The sequence below is a fragment of the Erinaceus europaeus genome, chromosome 9 (assembly GCF_950295315.1).
Source record: "Erinaceus europaeus chromosome 9, mEriEur2.1, whole genome shotgun sequence".
NCBI lineage: Eukaryota > Metazoa > Chordata > Mammalia > Eulipotyphla > Erinaceidae > Erinaceus > Erinaceus europaeus.
The window spans coordinates 7,320,690-7,346,348 of NC_080170.1; the positions used below are offsets into that span (position 1 = coordinate 7,320,690).

The window sequence follows — 25,659 nt, forward strand, 5'->3', positions numbered from 1 at the left end:
TAGCTCATAAAGAAAAGAAAACGTAATTGTTACCAGACTTTTTGAAATGGATGCTTGATGCCAGATGATACAGGTAAAAAAAAAAAAAAAAAAAAAAAAAAAAAGGTAAATCCAGTGAAACAAAGTCTCAGCTATGTCAAGTGTATGTTGTGTTATCAACCCACAGCCTTTTGTAGAGGTTAATAACCTTCAGAGAACAGAAGTGTTTGATGGCATGTGCTGTGTGCGGAACTAAGACTAACAAACAGTTACAACTGGAGATGACAGCAGGAAAGGATGCTTCAGTTTGACCATATGCAACAGTGCGACCAGATTTTGACTGGCAAATGAAAATGGAGAGCTCACCTGGGGGCGCTCCTGCCAGGTCTCACTGGCAGCCCAGCATCAGCTGTGACGTCTCTTCCTATCTGTGTCTCTCAGGCTTTGTATCTGAAGAAGTCATCCCAGAGCAGTGAAGTCCCACCAATAACCAAAACTAGAGAGTCAACCCAGATATCCATCAACACATGACTGCATCAAGAAGTTACGGCTTACCTAGTCGATGAAATACTACTGTACTACTTGGTCATTTCTTCTTTTTTTTAAACTTTTTAAAATTATATTTATTTATTATTTATGCCCTTTGGTTGCCCTTGTTGTTTTATTATTATAGTTATGATTGATGTCGTTGTTGTTGGATAGGACAGAGAGAAATTGAGAGAGGAGAGGAAGACAGAGAAGGGAAGAGAAAGACCTGCAGACCTGCTTCACTGCTTGTTCATTTCTTCTTTCTTTCTTTTTTTTTTAATTGTCACCAAGGTTATTGCTAGGGCTCAGTGCTGGCACTACAAATTAACTTCTCTCCCTTCCTCTCCCTTCCTCTCCCTCTCCCTTCCCCTCTCCCTTCCTCTCCCTCTCCCTCTCCCTCTCCCTTCCTCTCCCTCTCCCTCTCCCTTCCTCTCCCTTCCTCTCCCTCTCCCTTCCTCTCCCTTCCTCTCTCTCTCCCTTCCTCTCCCTTCCTCTCCCTCTCCCTCTCCCTTCCTCTCCTTTGCTCTCTCTCTCTCTCTCTCTTTCTCTCTCTCTCCCCCAGGGTTAAAGCTGGAGCTAGGTGCCAACACTACGAATCGACAATTCCTGGTGGCTATTTTTTCTTTTCTTTTTTTTTTTTACTTTATTTTCACTTGATAAGACAGAAATTGACAGAGATGGGGAAGATAGGGAGGGAGAGAGAAAGACAGCTGCAGGTCTGCTTCAAGGCTTGGGTGGGGATAGAGGGCTCAAACCCGGATCCTTGAGCACGGTGGTAGGTACGTTTAACTGAGCACACCACTGCTTGACACCCCAAACTTTCTCTCTGCACTCCAAAATAATAATAATAATGCCCATTATCCACTCAAGTCTGACCAGGGTGTGTAGTCACCACGTGGCTCTGTAAAGTTGTTGGGAGGCAGACTCCCTGCAGGACGACTGTCTAGCTGGGCAAAGCAAGTGGGGTCTGGCCATGCTCCACCCACCCACAGAACTCCTGCTTCTGGAAACCTCAGATCAAGCTGGGGAGGGTGAAGGGGTCTGCCCACTGCTGCTAGGAAGGAGTCAGCCACCCCCTTACCAGCCCCCAGGGGGAGCCAACCTCTTGAATCCACGAGGTTCAGACTTTTTTCTTTTTTTTTTTTTAATGGGTCGGGGAGCTGAGGTCCTGGAGGGCAGAACTCAGGAAAGCCTTCTCAAAAGCTGAAAGGAGCCAGGCTGGGGCACTCCCATAGGCACTTGTCTAGGGAAGGTGTGTCCTGTTTCTGTTCCCAGAGGGGAAAGTCCCAGCAGAGAAGATGGCTGTTACCTCCCCTCCCCCAGACCCCTCCACACACCCCTGACTCTGGCAGAGGGGTGGCGGGTTAATTCCACAATGGGGTCCGAGCCTGGGCTGCCCTCCGTCCCGAAGGAAGGGTTCTGCTTTTTCTCCGCTGAGCCTGGGGCCCCCAGCCCTGGCTGCCAAAGATTCCAGACAAGTGGTTTTCTAGGAAGCCAAGTTCTGGTTGGGCTCTTTGATTGGAAAATCTCTCTTGCTCTTGGGGGTGATAGGCCCTGGATGCCTTCTCACCAAAAGTAAAAGAAAGAATCCCCAGAAGCCGGTGCTTGGGCTGCCAGCCCACAGCAGGGAATTCTTCTGGTTTAGTCTTCAAGGACACAAAACATTGCAAAGGTCTTCTCTCTGGCGGCTGAGAGGGCTGGCTGGCGGAGAGACCTAGCCCCAGAAGCGGTGTGGAAAGTCTGCCATGAGAGTCAGCAGGTCCCGGGGTTTGAATCCTTATGCTCCCATGAACCAGATCGGTCTAGCTTGCCCCTTTTCCCCTACGAAATGAGGCCATTTTCGAGTTCCCTGCTCCCCACCTGCAGGAGGGAGGCTTCACGAGTGGTGAAGCCAGTCTGCAGATGTCTGTCTCTCTCCCTCTTTTTCTCCCCCCTCCTCTCTCAATTTCTTTCTGTCCTATCCAACGAAATGGAAAAAAATGGCCTCCAGGAACAGTGGATTCGTAGTGCAGGCACCAAGCCCCAGCAATAACCCTGGAGGCAAAAAAAGGATGAGGAAGGGAAGGAGCGGGAGCACGGAGCCCTGTCCTGGGAGGTGGTGGGGAGGCTGTGGGGTTCCTCCCTCCAAGCCAGGTGGGCAGGTGGACAGCAGGGGCTGGATCAGTGCAGCTTCTTATGTGCTCCACCCCCTTCCCCTGAGGGTGACATTCCAGAGGAAACAGCATCTGTCACCGGCTCTCATTTAGCTCAGCAATAATACAAGACTCATCCTACTAGAGAGGCCAGCAGAATCACTTAGCTCCCGTGTACGGAGTACTAGGGCTCAAACCTGGGACCTCATACATGTAAAGTCTATGCTCTGCCTCTGAACTATGTCACCGGCCTCAATCAAGAGTGGAGAGGGAGGAGTGGCTGGAGGGGCCCCCTGGAAGGGAAGGGTCCCTGTGGCTGGAGGGGGGTCTCCATCGTAGGGAGGTTCACTGTAGCTGAAGTAGGCCCCACAGGAGGTGGGGGCTCAGGGCAGGCTGTAAGGAGGGAGTGTGGTTCAGGGGGGGGCAGAAGCTGGCCCGTTGGGGTTCACGCTCATTCCCCTTGCAGGGTGAGGAGCCAGACCCCACGTCCTTTGTCATCAGTGCCGCCTTGTGGGGCTATCACCAGGGGAGAGGGGCTGGAAAGGAGCATGAGTCAGGACAAAGGGGTGCCCTGCTGATTGTCAGGCTGCCACACCTCAAGCCAGCACCCTCATGCAGGGCCCCTTCAATGCAGAGAACTAATGAAATAAGCTGAGCTCTGAGCGCTGAGAGGTGCCTTGGCCCTCAGACTCATCACCCACCGGAGAGGTTCCCAGCCCCACCACCTGCACCCCAGCTCACCCCAGATGAAGAAGCCACACCTCTCCCACTTCAGGGCTCAGCAGAGCTGCCCCGGTGCACAGAGGAGGCAGGACAGAGAGGGGACAGCCCCCTGGGAGGCGGCGTAGAACCCACAGTGGGCCCCAGGTCTCTCTGGGCCCCCTCCTGGCTGCTTCAGGCACCCCGAGACTTCCCCTCTCCCCACCCGGGTTCCAGGAGTCCCATGCCCCTAGAAGCCTCTGGGGGGTTCATCTCCCCCTGAGCCAGCCGCTCCCTGACACCCACCAGAGGTGCCTCTGAATGGGTGGTGAGCCTGGGCCATAAACGCAGGGAGCATCTTGGACACAGAAAGTGTTCTGTGGTGTTCCCTGTAAAAGCACAGCCCTGGTTGCCCTGCCAGAGATCCCTCTGGGCCCCACTGCCAGGAGCCCCACACGGCCAGGCCAGAGAAGCTGGCCCAGGGTCAGTCCTGGCCTCCTCTCGCCTGGCACATCCACACCCAAGCTCAGCTGTGTGAACCGGACAGAGGCATCCGGCTCACACTTCTGGGAAGTTATCTCCCCAGCACAGGAACGTGGAGGACAAGAAGGGGTCGGGGCATGCAAATGTCCACTTGGGGGCCATCTTGAAGCCAAGGCCAGCTGAGGAGGAGGTAGGTGGTAGTCTAGAGCTTGGGAAGATACCATAATGGTTACACAAAAAGCCTTTCAAGCCTGTGGCACCAAAAGTCCCAGGTTCAATCCCCAGCACCTCTAAAGCCAGAGTTGAACTGGAGACATTGAGGTGACAGACACCAATGTCTTCTGTTGGGATGTCACACCTCCCAGCTCCTTCTCCAGTCCAGGCAGACGCAGCCAGAGAGGACAGTCTCTGCCAGTTCTGGTCCCCGGGAATGGCAGCCTGAACTCTCCGCACCCCCCTAGGGTCACCCCCTGTTCTGAAGAGCATTTAGTTCTCACAGGAACTGGGACTCTGGCCACAAAAGGGACAAGTCTGCACTGACTTTTTGGTTGTTTTTGTTTTATCAAGCCATTTTTTACTTGATATTAACAGTGGGTTATGAAATAATAGGGTTACAGGGTCCACACCGCACCCATCACCAAGACTCTGTGTGCCCCCACCCTCCCAACGCAGAAGCCCGGCTGTCAGCCCACAGCCCACAACTTTGTCCCAAAGACCTCCAGAAAATCAAAGTCACTGACATACACTTGGAGGACATCATGTGGCAACAGAGACGTATGCCCTCTGATCCCTTAAAACCTTAAGCACATGTGGTGCAAAACAGAAGGATCAGCGTGAGGATCCCGGGCTTCCCACCTGCAGGGGAGTCGCTTCACAGGCGGTGAAGCAGGTCTGCAGGTGTCTGTCTTTCTCTCCCCCTCTCTGTCTTCCCCTCCTCTCTCCATTTCTCCCTGTACTATCCAACAACAATAACAAAAATAAAAAAAAACGAAGGGCAACAAAAGGGAATAAATAAATATTTTTTTAAAAATTTAAAAAAAAAGGGAGTCGGGCTGTAGCGCAGCGGGTTAAGCGCAGGTGGCGCAAAGCACAAGGACCGGCATAAGGATCCCGGTTCGAACCCTGGCTCCCCACCTGCAGGGGAGTCGCTTCACAGGCGGTGAAGCAGGTCTGCAGGTGTCTGTCTTTCTCTCCTCCTGTCTTCCCCTCCTCTCTCCATTTCTCTCTGTCCTATCCAACAACGACAACAATAATAATAACTACAACAATAAAACAACAAGGGCAACAAAAGGGAATAAATAAATAAAATTAATATTAAAAAAAAAATTTAAAAAAAACCTCTTCCAGGAGTTTGGGGAGCTCTCCCTCTCTATTTATTAAAAAAAAAATTATCCTTATTGATTTGATAGAGACAGCCAGAAATCGAGAGGGAAGGGGGAGATAGAGAGAGACAGACAGAGAGACACCTGCAGCCCTGCTTCACCTCTTGCATAGCTTTCTCTCTGCAGGTGGGGACTGGGGGCTTGAACTTGGGTCCTTGCACATTCAACCAGGTGTACCACCACTTGCCCCCTCCTATTGATTTTTAATGTTTGTTAGCAGTTACAGAGATATATCTAGACACATAGGTATGTATTTCTGCAGTTTCAATGCACTGAAGCAATTTTTTCAGGTAGACAGAGGCAGAGACAACAAAACAGAAAGGGAGAGAAAGACACCATTACCACCAAAGCTTCTTCCAGTGCCGTGGGGGCCGGGCTTGAACCTGCATTGGGCATCTGACCAAGCGGACAGAGTTATCCAGGTGATTTACCTGCTTGTCCCATTTTTTCATGTTTCTAAGACCTACTTCGTTTATTTCACAAGGTAAGAGAGGACCAGAGTGTCACTCTGGCATCTGTGGTGTCAGGGGTCAAAGGCATCGCACCGCGCTTGCCAACCTGGTGCTCTGCCCACTGACCCTCCACCTCCTGGACCACAAGTGTTTTTTTTATTATTATTATGTTGTAGTTGATAGAATGTTAAGTGGTGGAGGCATTCAAGGCTGGTCAGTTGGGGGGTTACACCCCCACATGGCTTCCTGGGGCGTGCTTCCACACCAGAGCACCCCCAAAGCCAACACTGGGGCCCGCAGTCCCTCCCTACCCCAGCTCTGATGCCATCCCAGACAGAGTCCACCACCCCACCGGGTTCTCCCCACACTCTGAAGCCCCGACAGGCTCCCCTGGAGGAGGGGAGCCCCCACACCCCAACTCTGGCAGGTGGCTGCTGGACTCACGGGCTCTCCCTCCCCATCTTGCTGTTATTCACCGGACTGCACCCTGGACTCTGCGTCTCCAACTCAGCACCGCAAGGTGAACCCGCCTTCACTTTCCCTCCAGCTCCCTCCACCCCACAAGTAGCACCCGCCGCCCTCCTGTCTCCCCTTCCTCCCCAGCCCCCCATCTTGGCCTCGGGACCCAGAGTCTTCTGGACATATTTTTCATTTTCCAAATATCAATTGCTCTTTGATTTCTGCTCCGAAGCCGTGAGTAATAAGAGTTGTGTCTGGTCCTGAAATTCCGACGGAAATAAATGAGCCCAACGGGCGACGGGAGGTGCCTAGAACAATAATGCCGGGATGCTTGGCACCCCACAAAAGAGCCCCGGGACGGGACAGGACGGGACGGGGAAGTACAGTAAGGCCAGGTTCAGCTCAGAAGGCATCCAGGCTGTGACACGCCTCATAAATTAGCCGCTTCCCCTCGGCTGGCCGCCATGCCTGCACCGAGCCCTCTGCTAATGGCGCGTGCAGACGGGTGTTTTGGGAGGGGTGGCCGGCACCCCCATGCCAAGGCTGTGTGGGGACAGTTTCCTCAGGCCACTCACTGTGGCCACAGAGAGCAGAGAGGCTGTGCAGGGGCCGAGCTGCTGGTCAGTCCTATGCTACGTTCTGGGGGTGCAGCCAAGCTCCCTGTCTCTGGTATGCCCAGAGCACACAGGGGAGGGAAGGGGAGGGGAGGGGAGCAGGAGATGGTGATGACTGAGCTGTGTCTCAGACCTGGTGTTCTCTGCAAGGAAGCAACCCGGGTGTAACCCCTGCTCCGGGAGGGTTACACCCCTGCTCCCCTTTACAGAAGCAAAGGAAGCCCCTACAGCCTCTCTACCATCCAGCACCCTGGGGCCAAGCCAATGAGGAGCTCTAGCTCTTCAGAGTGTCCCCAGGCCACCATGAAGCTTCCCTTGCTAAGCCCTGGGGTCTGTGACTGTCTCTCTCTGTTGCTGGAAAAGGCTCCCCAGAGGTCATTAAAGTCAGAGGATCCTCTGGGCTATCTGGGTGGGTGGGCCTCAGTGAGATCCCATGCACTCCTGGGAAGCTCTCGCATACCGCAGAGAAAGTCAAGGGAGCACAGAGGTTGCTGCTTACTGGAGAGATGAGGCCACAAGCCAAGGAGTGCAGGCAACTGGCAGTGGCAGTGAGGGGCAGGGAGGAAGGAGGCTCCAAGATCCTCTGACGTTCAGCCCAGGCTTCAGCTCAGCGATCTTTGCACCCGGTCTCCAGAAATGTGACAGGTAAGCCACTGTTGTGAAACCACCCAACTTGGGGTGATTTGCTGCCAGTCAAGAAGGAACTTAATGCAGATGCCAAGAGAGTCTGGATTATTCTATGACTTTGGGTCACAGACCCCTGGAATTGGCATTTGCCCCTGGACACATGCTACATCAGAGTCTACAAACCCACGCTGGCCTTGCCCCCTCCCACATAGTGTCTTTTTCTCCAAAATGCTTACGGATCAGCAGATTTCACACAAAAGACTGGATTTCTAGCCTTCAGCTCTGAGAGTCAGGCGGTGGCACACCCAGTTAAGCACACATGTTACCTTTGCAAGGACTCAGGTTCAAGCCCTTGCTCCCCATCTGCAAGAGGGACACTTCATGAATGGGGTGAAACAGGCCTGCAGGTTTCTCTCACTCTCTCTCTCTCTTTCTCTTTAAAGATTCTTATTTATTCACGAGAAAGAGGAGGAGAAAAAGAACCAGACGCCACTGTGGTACATGTACTGCCAGTGATTGACCTCGGGACCTCATGCTTGAGAGTCTAATCCTCTGTCCACTGCACTATGACCCAGACGCCTCTGTGTGTGTGTGTGTGTGCGTGTTTCTCTATCTCTCTTCTTTCCCCCTCCCTTTCAATTTCTCTCTTTCTAACCAAATAAAATAGCAAGAAGAAAAGAAAACATGACCACAGGAAGCAGTGAATTTGTAGTGCTGACACAAAACCCCAGCTACTGGAAGCAAGAAAAAGAAAAGAAGAGGGGGGGGGGAGAGAGAGAGGGAGAGAATCAGCTCTTATAGCCCCGGACCCCACGTTCTCATGCCAACAACTGGCTGAGTATTGTCCTAGAATATATTTGATACCACTTGCTCAAGTCCCCACCTGAGACACCCCCCCCCATTCTGTCAACTATTCTGTATCTCTCTGGGTGTGAGTCTGCAGTCCTTACTACAGACACGAGCCTGGCAGGTTAGTGAGAGAGCCCACCTGGACCGTGCAAGACCCAGACTGTAACCCTGCCCCCCCTGCACTGGAGGGGGCCTCAGGGCTGTGGCATCTTCTCCTCTCTCTGACTATCAGAAAAGGCTGACCACTGAGCAGTGAAGCCCTGACAATGACACACAGCCTCTTCCGTCAAGAAGATTCAGAACTGACTACAAATCCAGACTAGAACTGAATAATTGAGTTTGTTGTTTTTTTTTTTCCTTTCTGCCAGGGTTATCACTGGGACTTACTGCCGGCACTACGAATCCACTTCTCCTGGAAACAGATATATATATATATATATATATATATATATATATATATATATATATATATATATATATATGACAGGACAGAAAGAAATTGAGAGAGGAGGGGGAGATAGAGAGGGAGAGAGACAGAGAGACACCTGCAAATCTGTTTTACCGCTTGTGAAGTATCCCTATTGCAAGTGGGGATCCAGGAGCTCAAACCTGGATCCTTGCATGGGTTCTTGCACTTAGTACTATGTGTGTTTAACTGGGCGCAGCACTGCCCGGCCCCAAGGTTCAGCCTTCTAGAATACAACCAAGACCATTACAGAGCAAAAGGCTTGGTGTCCGGTCTCTCCCCTCCGGCTGACCTGGGCCGGCCCTGTTCTCTGGGGACCTGGAGTCAGCGGGAGCAGACTCGTGGCTGGGTGCTGGAGCCAGGTCTGGGGAGGTCAGGTCACAGCCCTGCCTCTCGCTGTCTGTGCCACTTTGGGAAGGTGAGTCCCTCGCCCTGGGCCTCAGTGTCCACATCTGCTTATTGGGGACAGGACCAACTGTCACATAAACTGTGTGACACCAGTGCTATTATCGGATCCTCAGGCAGAGAGACAGGACACCCCGTGGTTCTACTGCAGGGAGCCATGTTTATAATGCCGACTGACCCAGCTGGACTTGTGTCCACAAAAGACTGGTCCCTGAGTACGAGGGCACCAGCCCTTTTATATAGCTATCAAATATCCCATAGTTACCCACAGCAAGAAGATTCACAGGCGACTTTTTCTTTTGTGTTTACAGAGAGCACAACTTGCTTGGGTTGTCAGCAGAGTCTTGGGCAGAAGAAGCAAATTCTCAGGCCACTGATCAAGGCCATTTGGATGAGAGCAGAAGGAAGCCCTGTTTCTTCTGGAAGGAGGGGGGAGATGGCCATCAACTGTATTTTTCTTTAACTCAGAAGTGAGCCTAGGGGCCAGGCAGTGGTGCACCTGGTTAAGCTTAGACATTACAGTGTGCAAGGAGCCTGGTCCCCACCTGCAGGGGGAAGCTTCACAGTGGAGAAGCAAGGCTACAGGTGTCTCTCTCTCTCTCTCCCTCTCAATCTCCCCTACTCCTCTCAATTTCTGTCTCTATCCACTAATAAATAAGTAAATCTATTTTTAAAAGATTTAATTTAAAAAACAAAGTGAGGGGGCTGGGTGGTGGTACAACGGGTTAAGTGCACATGGCACAAAGCACAAGGACTGGCGTAAGGATCCAGGTTCGAGCCCCCATTAAAGGTTGACTTACAATGCAAAGCACAAAGGCCAGCATAAGGATCCCGGTTCGAGCCCCCGGCTCCCCACCTGCAGGGGAGTCACTTCACAGGCGGTGAAGCAGGTCTGCAGGTGTCTGTCTTTCTCTCCCCCTCTCTGTCTTCCCCTCCTCTCTCCATTTCTCTCTGTCCTATCCAACAACGACAACAACAATGATAAACAACAAGAGCAACAAAAGGGGGGAAAAATAGCCTCCAGGAGCAGTGGATTCTTGGTGCAGACACAGAGCCCCAGCAATAATCCTGAAGGCAAAAAAAAAAAAAAAGGAAAAAAATAAAGAAATACAAAAAAGAAGGAGGAGGAGGAGGAGGAGGAGGAGAGGAAGAGGAAGAGGAAGAGGAAGAGGAAGAGGAAGAAGAAGAAGAAGAAGAAGAAGAAGAAGAAGAAGAAGAAGAAGAAGAAGAAGAAGAAGAAGGAGAAGTAGAAGAAGAAGAAGGAGAAATGAACCCTGGCTCTTCTCTGCAAAGGTCACCCCTGGCTTGCCTCAGTATTCCTGGCACCCATAGGCGCAAGACTCTCCCGCAGTGCTCAGTGCTCAGTCACTATCTCAAATACCAGCGGTGAAAGTGATAGTGACGGTCTAGGCAGGACAAGTGGCAGAAAAGATCAGGAAGGAGTGAAAACTGTGACCCTGAGGGTTCAGTAGGGGCGTCCTGAGGCTGGGCGGGGGCAGCAATGCAGACACATCTGGCCCCGCAGGACACCTGAAGACACGGCCACGGCTGCTGTCTCTCCTACATCAAGTCGCTAAGAACAACAGGAACGGCACACCGCTCTGCTCTAGCACGACATTGCTGGAAGACTGTGGTGTTCGACAGACCAGCACTCAACCCCCAGGCAGGACCAATGGTCTGGAGTGAGGAGAGTGAGGTCTAGAGAGAGGCTGGCAGGGCCACCATGCAGGGCAGGTACAAGCTTCCTCCAGGGCCCACAGGAAGCATTGCAGAGACCGCCCTGCCTCTAGCGGCAGCCTCTAGGGAACTACTTTCCCAAGCCTTCCTCCCATGGGTGAGATTAAAATCACCCTGCCTGCCTTATTCACCCAACAAATATCTCCTGCCAGGGGCCAGGCGGTGGTGCACCTGGTTAAGCGCTCACACTACAATGCGCTAGGACCCAGGTTCAAGCCCCTGCTCCCCACCCGCAGTGGAAAAGCTTCACGAGTAGTGAAGCAGGGCTACAGGTGTCTCTCTTTCTCTCCCCCTCTGTCTTCCCCTCCTCTCTCTATTTCTCTCTGTCCTATCTAACAATGACGACATCAACCACAATAATAACCACAACAACAATAAAAAACAACAACGGCAACAAAAAGGGAAAAATAAATATAAAGAAAAAAAAATTTTTAAGTCTCTCCGGCACAGGCTACTGTGAAGACAGAAAGGTCCTCACCTGTCAAGGCTCATGGCCCCCAAGAACCCACAGATGGAAGTGATTCTGTCTAAGGAGCCATTTAAGCGCCTATAGTACTAAGCACAAGGACCCTCACAAGTATTCAGGTTCAAGTCCCCAGCTCCTCACCTAAAATGTGTGATGCTTCACAAGTGTTGAAGCAAGTCTGCAGGTCTCTATCTCTCTCTCCCCCTCTCTCCTTCTCTACCTCCCCCCTCCTCTCCCAATTTCTCTCTGTCCTGTCCAAAAAAAGTGGGGAAAAAATGGCCACCAGGGTGGGAATTGTGTGGAACTGTACCCCTCTTCTCCTACAGTCTTGTCAATCGTTATTAAATGGCCATGAATAAATAAAGTTATTTGGTCCCAGCCATTTGACAAATGCTTCTCTCGAACATTTAGTCTGTGGCAGGTTATGTGATGGGTGTTAGCACAGCTAGTAGAACAAACTCAATCCCCAGGTTCAAACTCTGGTCTGCAAAGGAGATGTTTCACAAGTGGTGAACCAGTGTTTCTCTCCCTCTCTACACCCTCTCCCCTCTCAAAGAAAAAAAGAAAGGAGAGAGAGAGAGCAGAAGAAAGGGGAAGAGAGGGCAGGGGAGGGAAGGGGAAATAGCCACGAGGAGCAGTGTATTCACTATGCAGGCACTGAGCCCAAGCGATAACCCGGGAGCAAAAATAAAATAAAATAAAATAATAAGTAAAGATAGTAGAAATGAGTCTTCCCCCTCTCCTCCCTGTCTGTCTGCTGGAAATTGTAGAATTGTGGAAGCTCTGGTGACAAAGAATAAGAAGGAGAAAGAGGAGAAGGAAGGAGAGAAAGAGGGAGGAAAGAGATCACCAAAATCCTGCTCTTGATACAGAATCTTTGGAGGTGACTGTTTCTAGTCTTGGCTTTCTCATGTTGAGAGTTGGGACTGGCAAGGAGGGTAGTAACCCAGTGAAGGGACTGTCTCCCACCTTCTATGACATCAGAACTCAGTGCTAGCAGATTGAAAGCTTGGTGACCAGAGGCAGGCAGGACAAGGGTGCCCATCTGCCTTGGGGGGTGTGGGACCGGGTCCCCCCAAATAGCTAGACCCCAGCCATGGCCACCCAGCAGGTGGAGAGCAGGGGAGCAGTGCCCGGTGAGCTGTTAGAACGGAGAAGAGGCAGCCGCCGCGAGGACAAGAAGCAGGTGAGGGGAGAAATGTTAAGGGAAGATACCTCTGACCACCAATTCCATTAGGACCTGGAGAGAGAGGACAAAAGGAAGAGGGAGTCGGGCGGTAGCACAGCGGGTTAAGTGCAGGTGGCGCAAAACACAAGGTTCGGTATAAGGATCCTAGTTCGAGCCCCCGGGTCCCCACCTGCAGGGGAGTCGCTTCACAGGTGGTGAAGCAGGTCTGCAGGTGTCTGTCTTTCTCTCCCCTTCTCTGTCTTCCCCTCCTCTCTCCATTTCTCTCTGTCCTATCTAACAATGATGACATCACTAACAACAACAATAAAAAAAAACAAGGGCAACAAAAGGGAAAATAAATATTTTAATTTTTTTAATTAAAAAAAAAGGACACTCGGAAGCAATAATAGGTGAAGGTGTGACTTAGAAAGGAAGAGAAGGCAGGAGTGTGGAAAGAATGGACAAAAACAGAGATAGATAGATAGATAGATAGATAGATAGATAGTTACAGAAATAATAGTCAACCCACATCTGTGACCTGGGGAGAACTACTGCAGTTTCCACTGGAGGGAATGGAGACACAGAACTTTCATGGTGGGAATGGTGTGGAGTTATGCTTCTGGTTCTGTAGATCAACATTAAGTCACTAAAAAAGCAATAATTAACCTGGTTAAGTGCACACCTGGTTACTAAGCACAAAGACCTGCTCAAGGATCTGGGTTCGAGCCCCCGGCTCCCCACCTGCAGGGCAGTCATTTCACAGGTGGTGAAGCAGGTCTGCAGGTGTCTCTCTTTCTCTCTTCCTTTTTATCTCCCCCTTCCTTCTCGGTTGCTCTCTGTCCTACACAATAAATTGGGGGAAAGTGGCTGTCAGGAGCAGTGGACTCATAGTGCTGGCACCAAGCCCCAGCAGTAACTGTGGAGGCAAGGAAAGAGAGAGAGAGAGAGAGGAAGAAAGAAAGAAAGAAAGAGAGAGAGAAAGAAAGAAAGAAAGAGAGAGAAAGAAAGAAAGGGAGCGAGAAAGAAAGGTAAATAGATATAATTTTTAATATTTATTTATTTATTCCCTTTTGTTGCCCTTGTTGTTTTATTGTTGTAGTTATTACTGTTGTTGTTATTGATGTCGTCATTGTTGGATAGGACAGAGAGAAATGGAGAGAGGAGGGGAAGACAGAGAGGGGGAGAGAAAGATAGACACCTGCAGACCTGCTGCACCGCCTGTGAAGCGACTCCCCTGCAGGTGGGGAGCCAGGGGCTCGAACCAGGATCTCCAGGCCAGTCCTTGCGCTTTGCGCCATGTGAGCTTAACCCGCTGCACTACCATCCACCTCCCAATAAGTATAATTATAAATAAAAGGAAGAAACAGGTGAGGCCACCCCACTCAGGTGCATCTAGCCAGAAGCCACTACTGGCCCAGGGTGAATTCTGAGCGTTCCAGCAGCTGGGGTGCTGTGGGGAGCCTACGGAGTGGGGTGGTCAGATTCCTGCTGCCGGGCTAGCGTGAGGGTGTTTCTTCCCAGGCACGTGCTCTCTGAGTTGGAGAGAACCAGAGCCAACCTGGGCCGCTGCTTACTCAGCGACACGGGAGAGAGACAAGGAACTCGTGGCAGAGCAGGAACACAGTGCCTTTATTGATCAGAGACAACGCCTTTATATATATATCTTTAACCAGAAGTGGCAAGTGGGAAAAGGAAATGGCTAGGAGAGGGGGTGGAGAAAAGAGCGTGAAGGTAGATAGCAGCTGTTGCGAAGGTTCTAACCAGTGGGATTAACCAGTACCCTGCAGGCAGGGCGGGTCTCAGGCAAAACAGTGATTATGTAAATAGACCACAGCGTCAGCAATGGAGCAGAGCAGGGGGGCTGCCCAACACATGCCACATCCCTTGTCTCAGGAATGGTGACTGTGCATAACAGGTGCTTGGCAAAATGGGTGGACAGATAGATGTATGTATGGATGTATGTATGTATGGATGTATGTATGGAAGGATGGATGGATGGATGGATGGATGGATGGATGGATGGATGGGTGGGTGGGTGGGTGGGTGGGTGGGTGGATGGATGGATGGATGGATGGATGGATGGATGGATGGATGGATGGATGGATGGGTGGGTGGGTGGGTGGGTGGATGGATGGATGGATGGATGGATGGATGGATGGATGGATGGATGGATCAAAGGATGGATGGATGGATGGATGGATCAATGGATGGATCCATGGATGGATGGATGGATGGATAAGAAGAAATGAGATGGGCAGAACCCCCATATGGGAGAGATTAGGGAGCATGTGTTCCAAGGGCTCCAGTTCACACCCCACATGGATTTTTCTGGCTGAGTTGGGTGTCTTCTAAAGATCTGTCCACGAGTTGACTGAATATACTCACTCCCAAGCCTCCTGCAAGCCACCCCCCACCCCGTGTCAAAAGTACCGAGAGAACACTGGAGGCAGTAGGGAGCCCTGGGGTCGCCCTGCCTCCTAGGCTGTGTTCTCTGGGCCCAGTGTTGGCTGTAGTGTCCGCTGTGGGTAGAGCTGAGGACAAGCGGGGCGGACCTCTTCCTCCCCACACGCCGCCAGGGGGACCGGGCTCCGGTGTCCCCTCCCTCACACTTTCGCCACTGCTAACTGCAGCTGTGCTTGGTGCCTGGTACTAAGGCTTGAAGAGCACCCCAGGGTACCACCTGTAATGGGTGCTGGGTCCCTCCCAGACTCAGATTCCCCCTCCTCCCTTCCTGAACACAGCTAGAACCAGCCCCCAAATTCACCAACAGCTGGCACAAGTCACATTCCATGTGCCATGAGGCCATGCTGTGCTGTGTTACATGACTCAGGGGCCCCTCCTCCTGTCGTGCCAGCCTCTTCTGTGTGATAGAATCTCGTGTTCTACTATGTCATGCCATGCTGTGTCCCATGATGCAACGTTCTGCTAGGCCAGGGCAGGCTGTCTCGCTTAGAGCAAGTGTTGTTCTGTGCAGTGCGACATCATATCGGGCCATGCTCTGCTCTGCTGGACAGAGCGTGCTGTGGTTTGCTCTGCTGTCTTACTTCCTGCCCTGCAGTGCTAGATAAAGCCAGGCTATGTCAGGCTATGCCGTACGACGTAAAGCAGGCCTGTGGCAGGCTGGGTTATGCCAGGCTGTGCCACGGTCACCATATTGCATCATAAGGCTCACTCGTCATTAGGACCCGGTCAAATGAGAGCGTGGACTCCAGGAGCTCGGCAGGTGGCATGGGGGCACCAATCACGCCCGTGTGATTCTGCGACAGACGGAAGGGACGGAACTGCTCTCCAGTGAGGGGGTGGGAAGGGGACAAGCTGCCAAAGGGCCTTGGGGAAGCTTCTAGAACAATGGGGACATCTCAGTGAGAGCGGGGCCCACAGCTCTGGACCACCTGTCAAGTCTCATCTGTGAGGCACTTACGGCGAATTTGTAAGTCACGTCACGAGACAGGGGCGCCCTTTCAAGGGTAGGTAAGCACAGATGTGGCCGTGAGGCAGAGGACAGAGCGTGGGGGGGGGGGGTAGAAGTTGCCGGTGACGCGTGTGTGGAACAGTGTGGGGGTCCTGCCATCAGCACGTGCGGCCTTGGAGCCTGGCCCCATGGGAAGCGGGTGCCACTGCCCCCAGATCACCTCCTCTCTGCTGCCCTACAGACGCTGCTGGTGTTGCTGGTGCTGATGCTGTACCTGGGTGCAGGGATGTCAGGTGGGCGTCTGGGCTCTGAGAGCCACCTGCCAGGGCACCCTGGGCACCCTCGTCCCCGCCACCTCCTCCTCCTTCTTCACTACCCCTTCCCCCTCCACCTGTTCCCCATCCTCCTCTGCTTGCCTCCTCCTGCTCCTCCCTCCTCTCATCTCCCCAGAAGACCACCTTGTCCAGTTCAGCAACGGCTCATGGGCTTTTACTAAAAAGGTGTTTGGGCCCATTGCAGGAAGAAGTTGGGAGGTGTCAGAAAGTATCCGAGAGTGTCACTTCCCCCAGAGCCCCATGGCCCCTCAGGTAATGTCTCTGGGGAGGTATTGAGGGGCTCTCGACTGCAGCTGAGGTCGTCTGGGCAAACTTGGGATTGAAAGATGCCTAGGAGTGGGCAGGTGGGGAAAGTGGGCTGAGCTCTGGGGCAAAGGAAGAGAGGCCCAGGACAAAGCTCAGCACGGCGCCTTGCAGGGAGCAGAACCCCCGACCAGAGAGCCGCCGGTCAGGCCGGTGAGGGCCCTGAGGACCTGGCTGAAGGACAGTCTGGGCGTGTTCCTGGGCAGGCTGGAGAGGGAGCTGCAGGTGTTGGAGCACTGCCTGCGTGAGCTGGAGGACTGGCTGGACGCCCTGCTGGGTGAAGGCTGCCCGGAGGTGGCCTGCTTCCCCTTCAGGGGTCACACGTGAGGGCCTCGGGAGGACATGGGGAGCAGGGGGCCAAGACACTCGGCATTCAAGACCGAGGAGAAAAAGTAAAGAGTTGGGAGCTGGCAACTGTCACCTCTGCCATCTCGGAGTCCCCGGCCCTCTGGACACAGACAGACCTATCCCGAAACTGGGGTGTGAGGGGTGGGGAGAGGGAGACACTGGTCTTCTGGAGAGCCCCTAGCCCTCTGGACACAGATAATTCTGTCTGGAAACCGGGAGGGGGAGTCATGTATAGACAGGGTGCAGGGCACACAGCTCAAGAGGGACCTGATTTGGGGGCGTCTACACCCTCTGCCCCATGTGGAAGAGACATCTACAGACCCCCAGTAGCATGTCAGCCCCCTGACCCTGCAGGTAAGTCGCCCCCCTCCCACTTCCTGTGGATGACTATTTAGGACAGCCATCAAAATCCAAGTGCACTTGACCCCTGACTGCAGAAGTGCACTTGACCCCTTGCTGCAGAAGCCCAGGATACATGTTAATAAGGCATACGTGTGTGTGTGTGCGTGTGTGTGTGTGTGTGTGTGTGTGTGTGTGTGTACGCAGCTGTGGGACACACGGAACATGTGTGAAAGGACAGACATAGAAGCTATTCTCTTGACCCTCCTGTTTTGTTCTTCAACTGTCCCTTGTTTACGGACACACGTCTCTATTTTGCAGGGCTGGGGCCTCGTGCACGTGTGTTTTGGCTACTTCTGTTGGTTTCTTTACCAGAGCACCACTCAGCTCAGGCCAATGACAGTGCTGGGGATTGAACCTGTGGCCTTTGGTGCCTCAGGCACAAAAGGCTTTTTGAATAAGCATCATGCTGCCTCCCCAGCCCTCATTTCATCTCGATATACAGAAGCCACCGAGAGCCAATGACAGAGCAAGCTCAATGTGCAAAGCGGCACGGTTAAGGCATTCTCCCGACCCAGGGAGCTGCCTCTCCAGTCTGACCACCATTTATAATAGAAAAAAAAAAAGGGGGGGGGGACAAGTCACATGACTCCAGAAGGGATGGCCACCACAGTGACTGTCCTCCAAGTAAACAGCAACTGAGAGGCAAGAGACGGGGAAGCCTGCTGGCGCTGGCTCTGGCTCTGGCTCTGGCTTAGAAGGGTGGACCAGATATGCTCTTAGCTAGGACCAAGGAGCCCAAAGCAGGATAAGAGCAAGAGTAGCTGCTCCTGGTAGGTGGAAGGGTATAGAATGGACACGGGGAAACTGGGTGGTGGTGCACCAGGCCGAGTGCACACATTACCATGGGCAAGCACCCAGGTTCGAGCTCCCAGTCCCCACCTGCAGGGGGGAAAGTTTCACAAGCAGTGAAGCAGGGCTGCAGATGTGTCTCTGTCTCTGTCTCTGTCCCTCTCAATTTCTCTGTCTCTATTCAACGATAAGTAAATAGAAGGATTCAGGGCAGGGTGGGGGTGTGTGTGTGTGTGTGGGGAGCCCAAACAATTGCAAGGGGTAGGGGAAGCTGTTCCTTTCTTCAAGCCATGTGAAGGCTTCACCACTTCAAACACTTTGTTTTCATTGTTGTTATTTTTGTTTTTTTAATTTTTAATCGGAGGTTAGTGGCTCAGGCCCAGTTCTGACTAGGTGTAAGTTTAGTCTAACACCTGCTCTGGACTCTCACTCGCATCTGAATTGCAAGTGTACATCTAGACAGATCTCAGGGCTGCTCTAATGCACCCCAGGCTGTCCTCTGCTGCCATCAACTCCTCTGCTTTTCTCTCTGGTCGGTTTTCTTAACCTGTCTGATGGGAACAGCGGCAGGATCCCACTTTTAAGATGATCGGGTCAAGGAGGGGGTTGTGGGCTTCCTGTGTTTGCTCTAAAGCTGAGGGGTACCAGCATAGCTATGTGCTAGCTGACATTCTGCTTCCCGCCGAGGGCTTGGTCGAGCGCTGCTGTTATTCCTGGACGATGGGGCGGCGGGGAGGGGAGGGCAGAGACTGAGGCACAGAGAGACGGCACAGTTTCATCATTAGAATCACATCTACCCTAAGTGGGGAACCAGGGCTGGAACCCAGGCCCCTCCCTCCTGCTGTGCCCACCCTGCCTCACAGCTCCACTGAGGTGTTTGCGCGCGCCCACCATGTTCTGGTCTCACTGGGTCATGTGCTGACCACATTGACAGGGCAGTAAAGTGTCCTCACCTGCTTCCGCGTGTCAGGTGCGTAAGAAGCAAAGGGCACGCTCCCTGCCCATGCAGAGTGGGGTGAACAAAGACAGAAAAGTGAACTGTCAACACTATTTTCTGCGCCTCCTTTTTCTCCTCTTCTTCTTCCTCTTCCTCATAGAATAGAAATTGAGAGGGAAGTGGGAGAGAGAGAGAGAGAGAGAGAGAGACCTGCTCTTGAAGTCTCCCCCCCTTCAGGTGAGGACAGGGGACTTGAACCCAGGTCCTTGTGCATGGTGACTTGTGCATTCAACTGTGTGCGCCACCACCTGGTCCTGTCGACATTGTTTTCAAAGCCACTGGGGGAAGGGCAGAGGCTCCTGACAGTTCACCAGATGTGCCCTGTGTTTACTGGCTTAAAAGCAAGTTCAGAAGAGGGTTCGTGAGTTGGCACCCACGTGAAAACCTGTTCTCTCGTTACAGAAAAACGCTGGAACTTAAACAAGGCTGTGGCGGGGGGGGGGGGGGGGGCAAACCATAAAGAGAGGAGAGATGGTGGGAGGCAGACCAGGGTCCTCCCTTCAGAACCTCAACTCAGCAAGGGCACTGCCACCAGGCTGGACCCTAGTGCCACATGCTAGATATCAGGCCAGGGTCCGAGGTCTTTGTTTGAAGTAAGCCTCCAAATCATTATCATAATAACAATAACCATCCCCTTGGGGAGGAGGGATTTGGGGCCCTGTGGAGATGAACCTTCCCCAGAGGGGAGGGTCCCTTTTCCGGTCTGCACGTCTGATTTTTGAAAAAATGTGGCTTTCATTTGTCCCCTTAATCCACAAATTTGTTCAACAAAATTGTGACATGCACTAAGTCCAATTTGCTTCAAATCCGGCTGTCAGAAGGATCCTGGAGTCGGGGGGGGGGGGGGCTCTGAGCCCCCATGGCCTCTAAATCCCTTCATTTCCTGGGGGCTGACCAGGCGGAGGAGGGGAGACAAGAGCTTATTCAGACCTGTGACCAGCCTCTGAGGTGGAGTGGCCGGGTCCACGGCAGGAAGGACAATCCGGAGTCACCCCTGGGGTGCCGATTCATAGCCCAGAGCCTCTGCTTCTCCTGCCGTGTGGAGCTAGACCACATCCTTTGAGCACTGACCCGACATAGGGGCGGGGAGACAGGGCAGAGGGAGAGCACAGGCCTTGTATGTGGAGGGCCCGGGTCTGACCTTCCCACTGCATGAGCCTGAGCTGAGAGGTGTTCAGGCCAAAATGAAGATGACGGTAACCACACCGGAACACAAGTGCCGCTAACCTAGCGGGTGCCGAGAAAGGCAGCGGCCCAGGAAAAGCAGGAGATGTGGCTCCCACCCCGTCTGCCCTTCCCCATCGCTCTGGGCTGGTCCCATTCTTGGGTGGACTGTGCCCCACCGTGGTGGCTTCAGAACCTCCAGGCACACGGCATCCGGGCAGCACCAGGAACAGAGGGGAGATCTCCTCGCTGACATCTGTGGTCACAGTCCCCTGACTGCTCCTGGGATGCTCACCTGCTGGGAGAAAAGGAGTGTCACGGCCGTCTCTCTAGCGCTCCCTTCCCTCTCCATTTCTGGCGCTCTCTAGCCAATAAATACATAAAGATGTTTTTTTTATTTTTTATTTATAAAAGGAAACATTGGGGACTCGGGTGGTAGCGCAGCGGGTTAAGCGCACGTGGCGCAAAGCACAAGGACTGGCGTAAGGATCCCGGTTCAAGCCCCCGGCTCTCCACCTGCAGGGGAGTCGCTTCACAGGTGGTGAAGCAGGTCTGCAGGTGTCTATCCTTCTGTCCCTCTCTCTGTCTTCCCTTCCTCTCTCCATTTCTTGCTGTCCTATCCAACAGCGACAACATCAATAACAACAATAACTACAACAAACAATAAAACAACAAGGGCAACAAAAGGAAATAAATAAATTTTTTTTTAAAAAAAAAAAAAAGGAAACTGACTAAAACCATAGGATAAGAGGGGTACAACTTCACACAGTTCCCACCACCAGAACTCCATATCCCATCCCCTCCCCTGATAGCTTTCCTATTCTCTATCCCTCTGGGAGTATGGACCCAAGGTCATTGTGGAATGCAGAAGGTGGAAGGTCTGGCTTCTGTCATTGCTTCCCCGCTGAACATGGGTGTTGACTGGTCCATCCATACTCCCAGCCTGCCTCTCTCTTTCCCTAGTGGGGCAGGGCTCTGGGGAAGCGGAGCTCCAGGACACATTGGTGGGGTTGTCTGTCCAGGGAAGTCTGGTCGGCATCATGCTGGCATCTGGAACCTGGTGGCTGAAAAGAGAGTGAACATACAAAGCCAAACAAATTGTTGACCAATCATGAACCTAAAGGTTGGAATAGTGCAGATGAAGAGTTGGGGGGGTCCTCCATTTTGTAGATAGCTAGTAGGCATATTTTAGTTATAGTCCAAATAAAGATAATTTTTAACAAATCATTTGTAAAGAAGAAAAGAGAGCAAAGTCCAGTGAGGGCAAATGAACCTATGGAGCCGGACTGGGAGACTGAGGTGACTGTGGGGAAGGGCTCAGCACTTCAGCGCTGGGTGTGATGTATCTTCACAGACTGAAATCTGAAGTGACACTTGTACCGGTATAGTGCTGTCAACCAATGTCACCCCAAAAACAAACAAAACAAAAAAAGTATAAAATCGAGAGAAGTTCAGGACCGAGTGAAATGAATCCAGAGTGATATAAACCAGGAAACTGAGGGAGTGGGCGGTAGCACAGCAGGGGAGTCGCTTCACAGGCGGTGAAGTAGGTCTGCAGGTGTCAAAAAAAAAAAAAGAAAAAAGGAAAAGAAAAGAAGAGAAGAGAAAAACAGGAAACTGGTTGTTTTAGAGTCCGTGTAAGAGACTCTGGGGGGAGTCGGGCGGTAGCACAGTGGGTTAAGCGCAGGTGGCTCAAAGCACAAGGACAGGTGTAAGGATCCCAGTTCGAGCCCCCGGCTCCCCACCTGCAGGGGAGTCACTTCACAGGTGGTGAAACAGGTCTGCAGGTGTCTGTCTTTCTCTCCCCCTCTCTGTCTTCCCCTCCTCTCGCCATTTCTCTCTGTCTTATCCAACAACGATGACATCAATAACAACAACAATAATAACTACAACAACAATAAAAACAAGGGCAACAAAAGGGAAAAATAAATAATTTTTTTTAAAAAAGAGAGACTCTTGGGGGTGTAGGGGGCTGGCCATAGTCTATACCCTGCTCTGAAAGGCAGGTCTTTGTCAAGTTCACTTTGTAAAAGTCCATCAAGTCCTCCCTTCAGGCCCTCGCCTGTGACTGCAGACCACCTCCTCCATCCGTTGACGGGTCTAGCAAAGTATCACAGCATGTGGATACCATCAGTGTGCACAGCACATGACCAGGCCACCTTCCAGTTAGCACTGCGCCCGTTCCCACCAGCGTCGTATGAGGGGTCGCGCCTCACCCAGACCCTCCCAAATATTAAACATCATAATCTTCAGAGACATTCTCTCATTTCACCTGAGCTTGACTTTGTCCAACAAACCAGCAAATAGTTGTCACATCTCAAGGTACAATTCAGATAAAACTCTTTCCCTCCCAGTCTCTCCTCGTCCTTCCCCATGGATTTGGGGAAAGGAGAGGAAGGGACAGATTTGACAGAGAGACAGACAGACAATAGAAGACGGCCGGGCAGTAGCGCTCTGGGTTAAGTGTACATAGTGCAAAGCATAAGGGCCTGTGCAAGGATCCTGGTTCGAGCCCCCGGCTCCCCGCCTGTGGGGGGAGGGGCAGGATGCTTCACAAGCAGTGAAGCAGGTCTTCAGGTCTCTGCTTTCTCCCTCCCTGCCTTCTCAATTTCTCTCTGTCCTATCCAACAACAACAATAACAGCAGCAACAACGGGGGAAAAGACGGCCACCAGGAGCAGTGGGTTCATAGTGCAGGCACTGAGCCCCAGCAATAACCCTGGAGGCAAAACAAAACTCGTGAAGGAGTCAGGTTCCCTGATCAGTCCCAAGGCCAACATGGGAACCGGGAGGCAGAGGGAACCAAGAGGACATTCTCCCTGGAGACAGCTCTGTCACGTGACAGGTACCCAATTCTCAATCCAGGGCAGGGATCTGGGAAGTGAATCTCCTTGTATTCAATCTCCAGGGCACGCAGAAACCTTAAGTAACAAATGCGGGTGACCCTGAGACCACACAAGATTGGAACTTGGCGGGTCCACTTATCTACAGACTTTTTTTTTTCCTCCAGGGTGCCTCCACTATGAATCCACTGCTCCTGGGGGCCTTTTTCTTTTTTTTCACTTTTTATTGGACAGGACAGAAATTGAGAGGGGAGTTGAAGATAGAGAGGGAAAGAGACAGAGACACACCTGCAGACCTGCTTCACCTCTTGTGAAATGTCCCCCCTGCAGGTGGGGAGCCGGGGGCTCAAACCGGGATCCTTGCGCTGTAATATGCGCTTAACCCGCTGCGCCACTGCCCTGTTGGTATGCTTCTAATTCTACTTCTAAAAACCTCTTCTGGTTCATTTGGTTTAAATCCCCCCTGCTTAACACTATTCTATTTACATAACCACTTCATTCTATTTACATAACCGCTGTTAACAAGCACCTCCCTCCCTCCAGGGTAGAATTCTTGCCTGCTCCGCCCCCTCTCCTTGTCACACCCTGATATTCACCAGTCACTTTTCTCTCCACCCTTTGTATGTCACATCTTGTTTACACCCTACTTGGAAAGTATGTAAGGACAACATTGTTCGTTTTAGTTAGTTGGTAGTTGTGTTAGTTTTAGTCTAGCTCGGCTTAGATTGCGCTGCGTCCTACATGAATAAAGAGATACTGCCTACAGCTCAACCATGAGTCCCTGGTCGTCTGTTACCCGCCCGTGAAGCCAGCCCGGCGAAAACAACATAGCCCGACCTCCGCAAGTTACAGATTTTTTTCTTCTCTGCTGGCTTCAGTATTTGAGGATCCAACCATCCATGGGTGCCGGTTGGTTAAACTCACTAAGTGGCTATATCCAGTATGGAGGGCCTTGAGCACCCATAATTCAGAAATGGGCATCAAAGGGTACCCCACAATGCGTCCCTCCAGGATACCAAGAGATAACTTTTTTTTAATATTTATTTCTTTATTCCCTTTTGTTGCCCTTGTTGTTTTATTGTTGTAGTTATTATTGTGGTTGTTACGGATGTCATCATTGTTGGACAGGACAGAGAGAAATGGAGAGAGGAGAGGAAGACAGAGAGGGGGAGAGAAAGACAGACACCTGCAGACCTGCTTCACCACCTGTGAAGAGACTCCCCTGCAGGTGGGGACCTGGGGGCTCGAACTGGGATCCTTACAGTGGTCTGCGCTTTGTGACATGTGCGCTTAACCCACTGCGCTACCGCCCAACTCCCAAGAGATAACTTTTTAAGCTTGGAAGAATCAAAATGTATACATGCCCCACCCCCACCCTTGGTCAAAGGTCAAGTATATATCGTGATTCCTTTGCTGTAAGAATCACCCCTGCCCTTAACCTGCACAACTGGAGGCCAGACAGGGCTCTTCTTGCCACCTCCTTCCCTTTCTAGCAGGTCTCCCTGGGCAGGAGTCTACAGCACCCACCTGCTTGACACCCCCCATCCCCATCCCATCAACATTAGGTCAGGACACCCTCCTCTGGGAAGGACACGCAGAGGCAGTGGGTACTCTAGGAAGCACCCTGCTTTTTTCCCATGGCTCTGGCTTTGCATCCTGACAGCCAGTCCCAGCTCCCTCAACCAAAAAGCAAAGTTGAAATCATAATTTTACAATTTTCCCAAACTGCCTAACTCCAAGGGTCCCGGGAGGGGGAAGGAAGCTTTCTGTAACACCTACTCGGTAGCCAAGAATTAACAAGGAAAACACTGCTTCCCACTTTCTAATTGATGCCAAGGGCCCAGGGTTGTCCTGAGCAGGGCTCTGGGGAGTCAGTGGCAGGAAGCCCATCCCCCCCAGGCCCGGGGCATTTCCTCCTGCCAGTAGGCCTCCCCAGGGCCCTTGCAGAACTGATTTTCTTAGTAGAAACCCTTTTCTTTTCTTTTCTTTTCTCTTCTTTTCTTTTCTTTCTTTCTTTCTTTCTTTCTTTCTTTCTTTCTTTCCTTCTTTCTTTTTTCTAAAAGAACAGTGACTTGTGAAACCTCTCCTGGGTCCCTGCTTTCCCCCACCTGCCCCAGTGAGACACATGAAAATCAACAACCTGTGAAAACAGGGCCCGGAGCACCTGCGGGGTTTACGTTACAAAGCCCCGTCTGAACTGAACCGCCTGTTTCCATTACTAATCGCCAGGCCCCAGCCAAGCCCGGCCCACTCCGCCTGGGAGCCTTTCCTGCAGCCAGCATCTGGAAACACCTGTCTGGCAGAGCTCACACATGAGCCCTCAGCGGCTCCCTGGGCTTCTCTGCCTTAGGGCTTCACTCCCTCAAACTGGGTGCCCTGTCTCCGCGGGGGCCGGAGGGAGATCCTCAGATCTTAAGGCACCTTCCAGCCAGGTTCAGGCAGCTCTTCTCTCAAAACTGGGATGACCTGGGCCCTGAGCCCCTTTGGATGGAGACACTGGGGAACATTGGGGCCCTGCGGTCGTGGTCAAGGGGACGAGAAGATGAGGAGGCTGGCGGCAGGGGGGCAGTGGGCTGACACTCAAGGCAGGTGATGCTCGGAGCGCAGCCAGGGGGTGCACC

The 25,659-nt window shown here is 52.1% G+C and overlaps 2 protein-coding genes across 2 annotated transcripts in view; one reads left to right on the forward strand and one right to left on the reverse strand.

The window, feature by feature from the left end:
- Nucleotides 1-25,659, reverse strand: part of STK10 (serine/threonine kinase 10) — a 538,544-nt gene that overhangs the window by 301,915 nt on the left and 210,970 nt on the right. The window lies entirely within an intron of this gene.
- On the forward strand, nucleotides 12,317-16,910 carry SMIM23 (small integral membrane protein 23). The gene is made up of 4 exons (XM_060196903.1): nucleotides 12,317-12,464; nucleotides 16,100-16,151; nucleotides 16,378-16,445; nucleotides 16,611-16,910. Exons 1-4 carry the CDS (start codon nucleotides 12,375-12,377, stop codon nucleotides 16,821-16,823), a joined length of 423 nt encoding a protein of 140 aa, XP_060052886.1. The 5' UTR covers nucleotides 12,317-12,374; the 3' UTR covers nucleotides 16,824-16,910.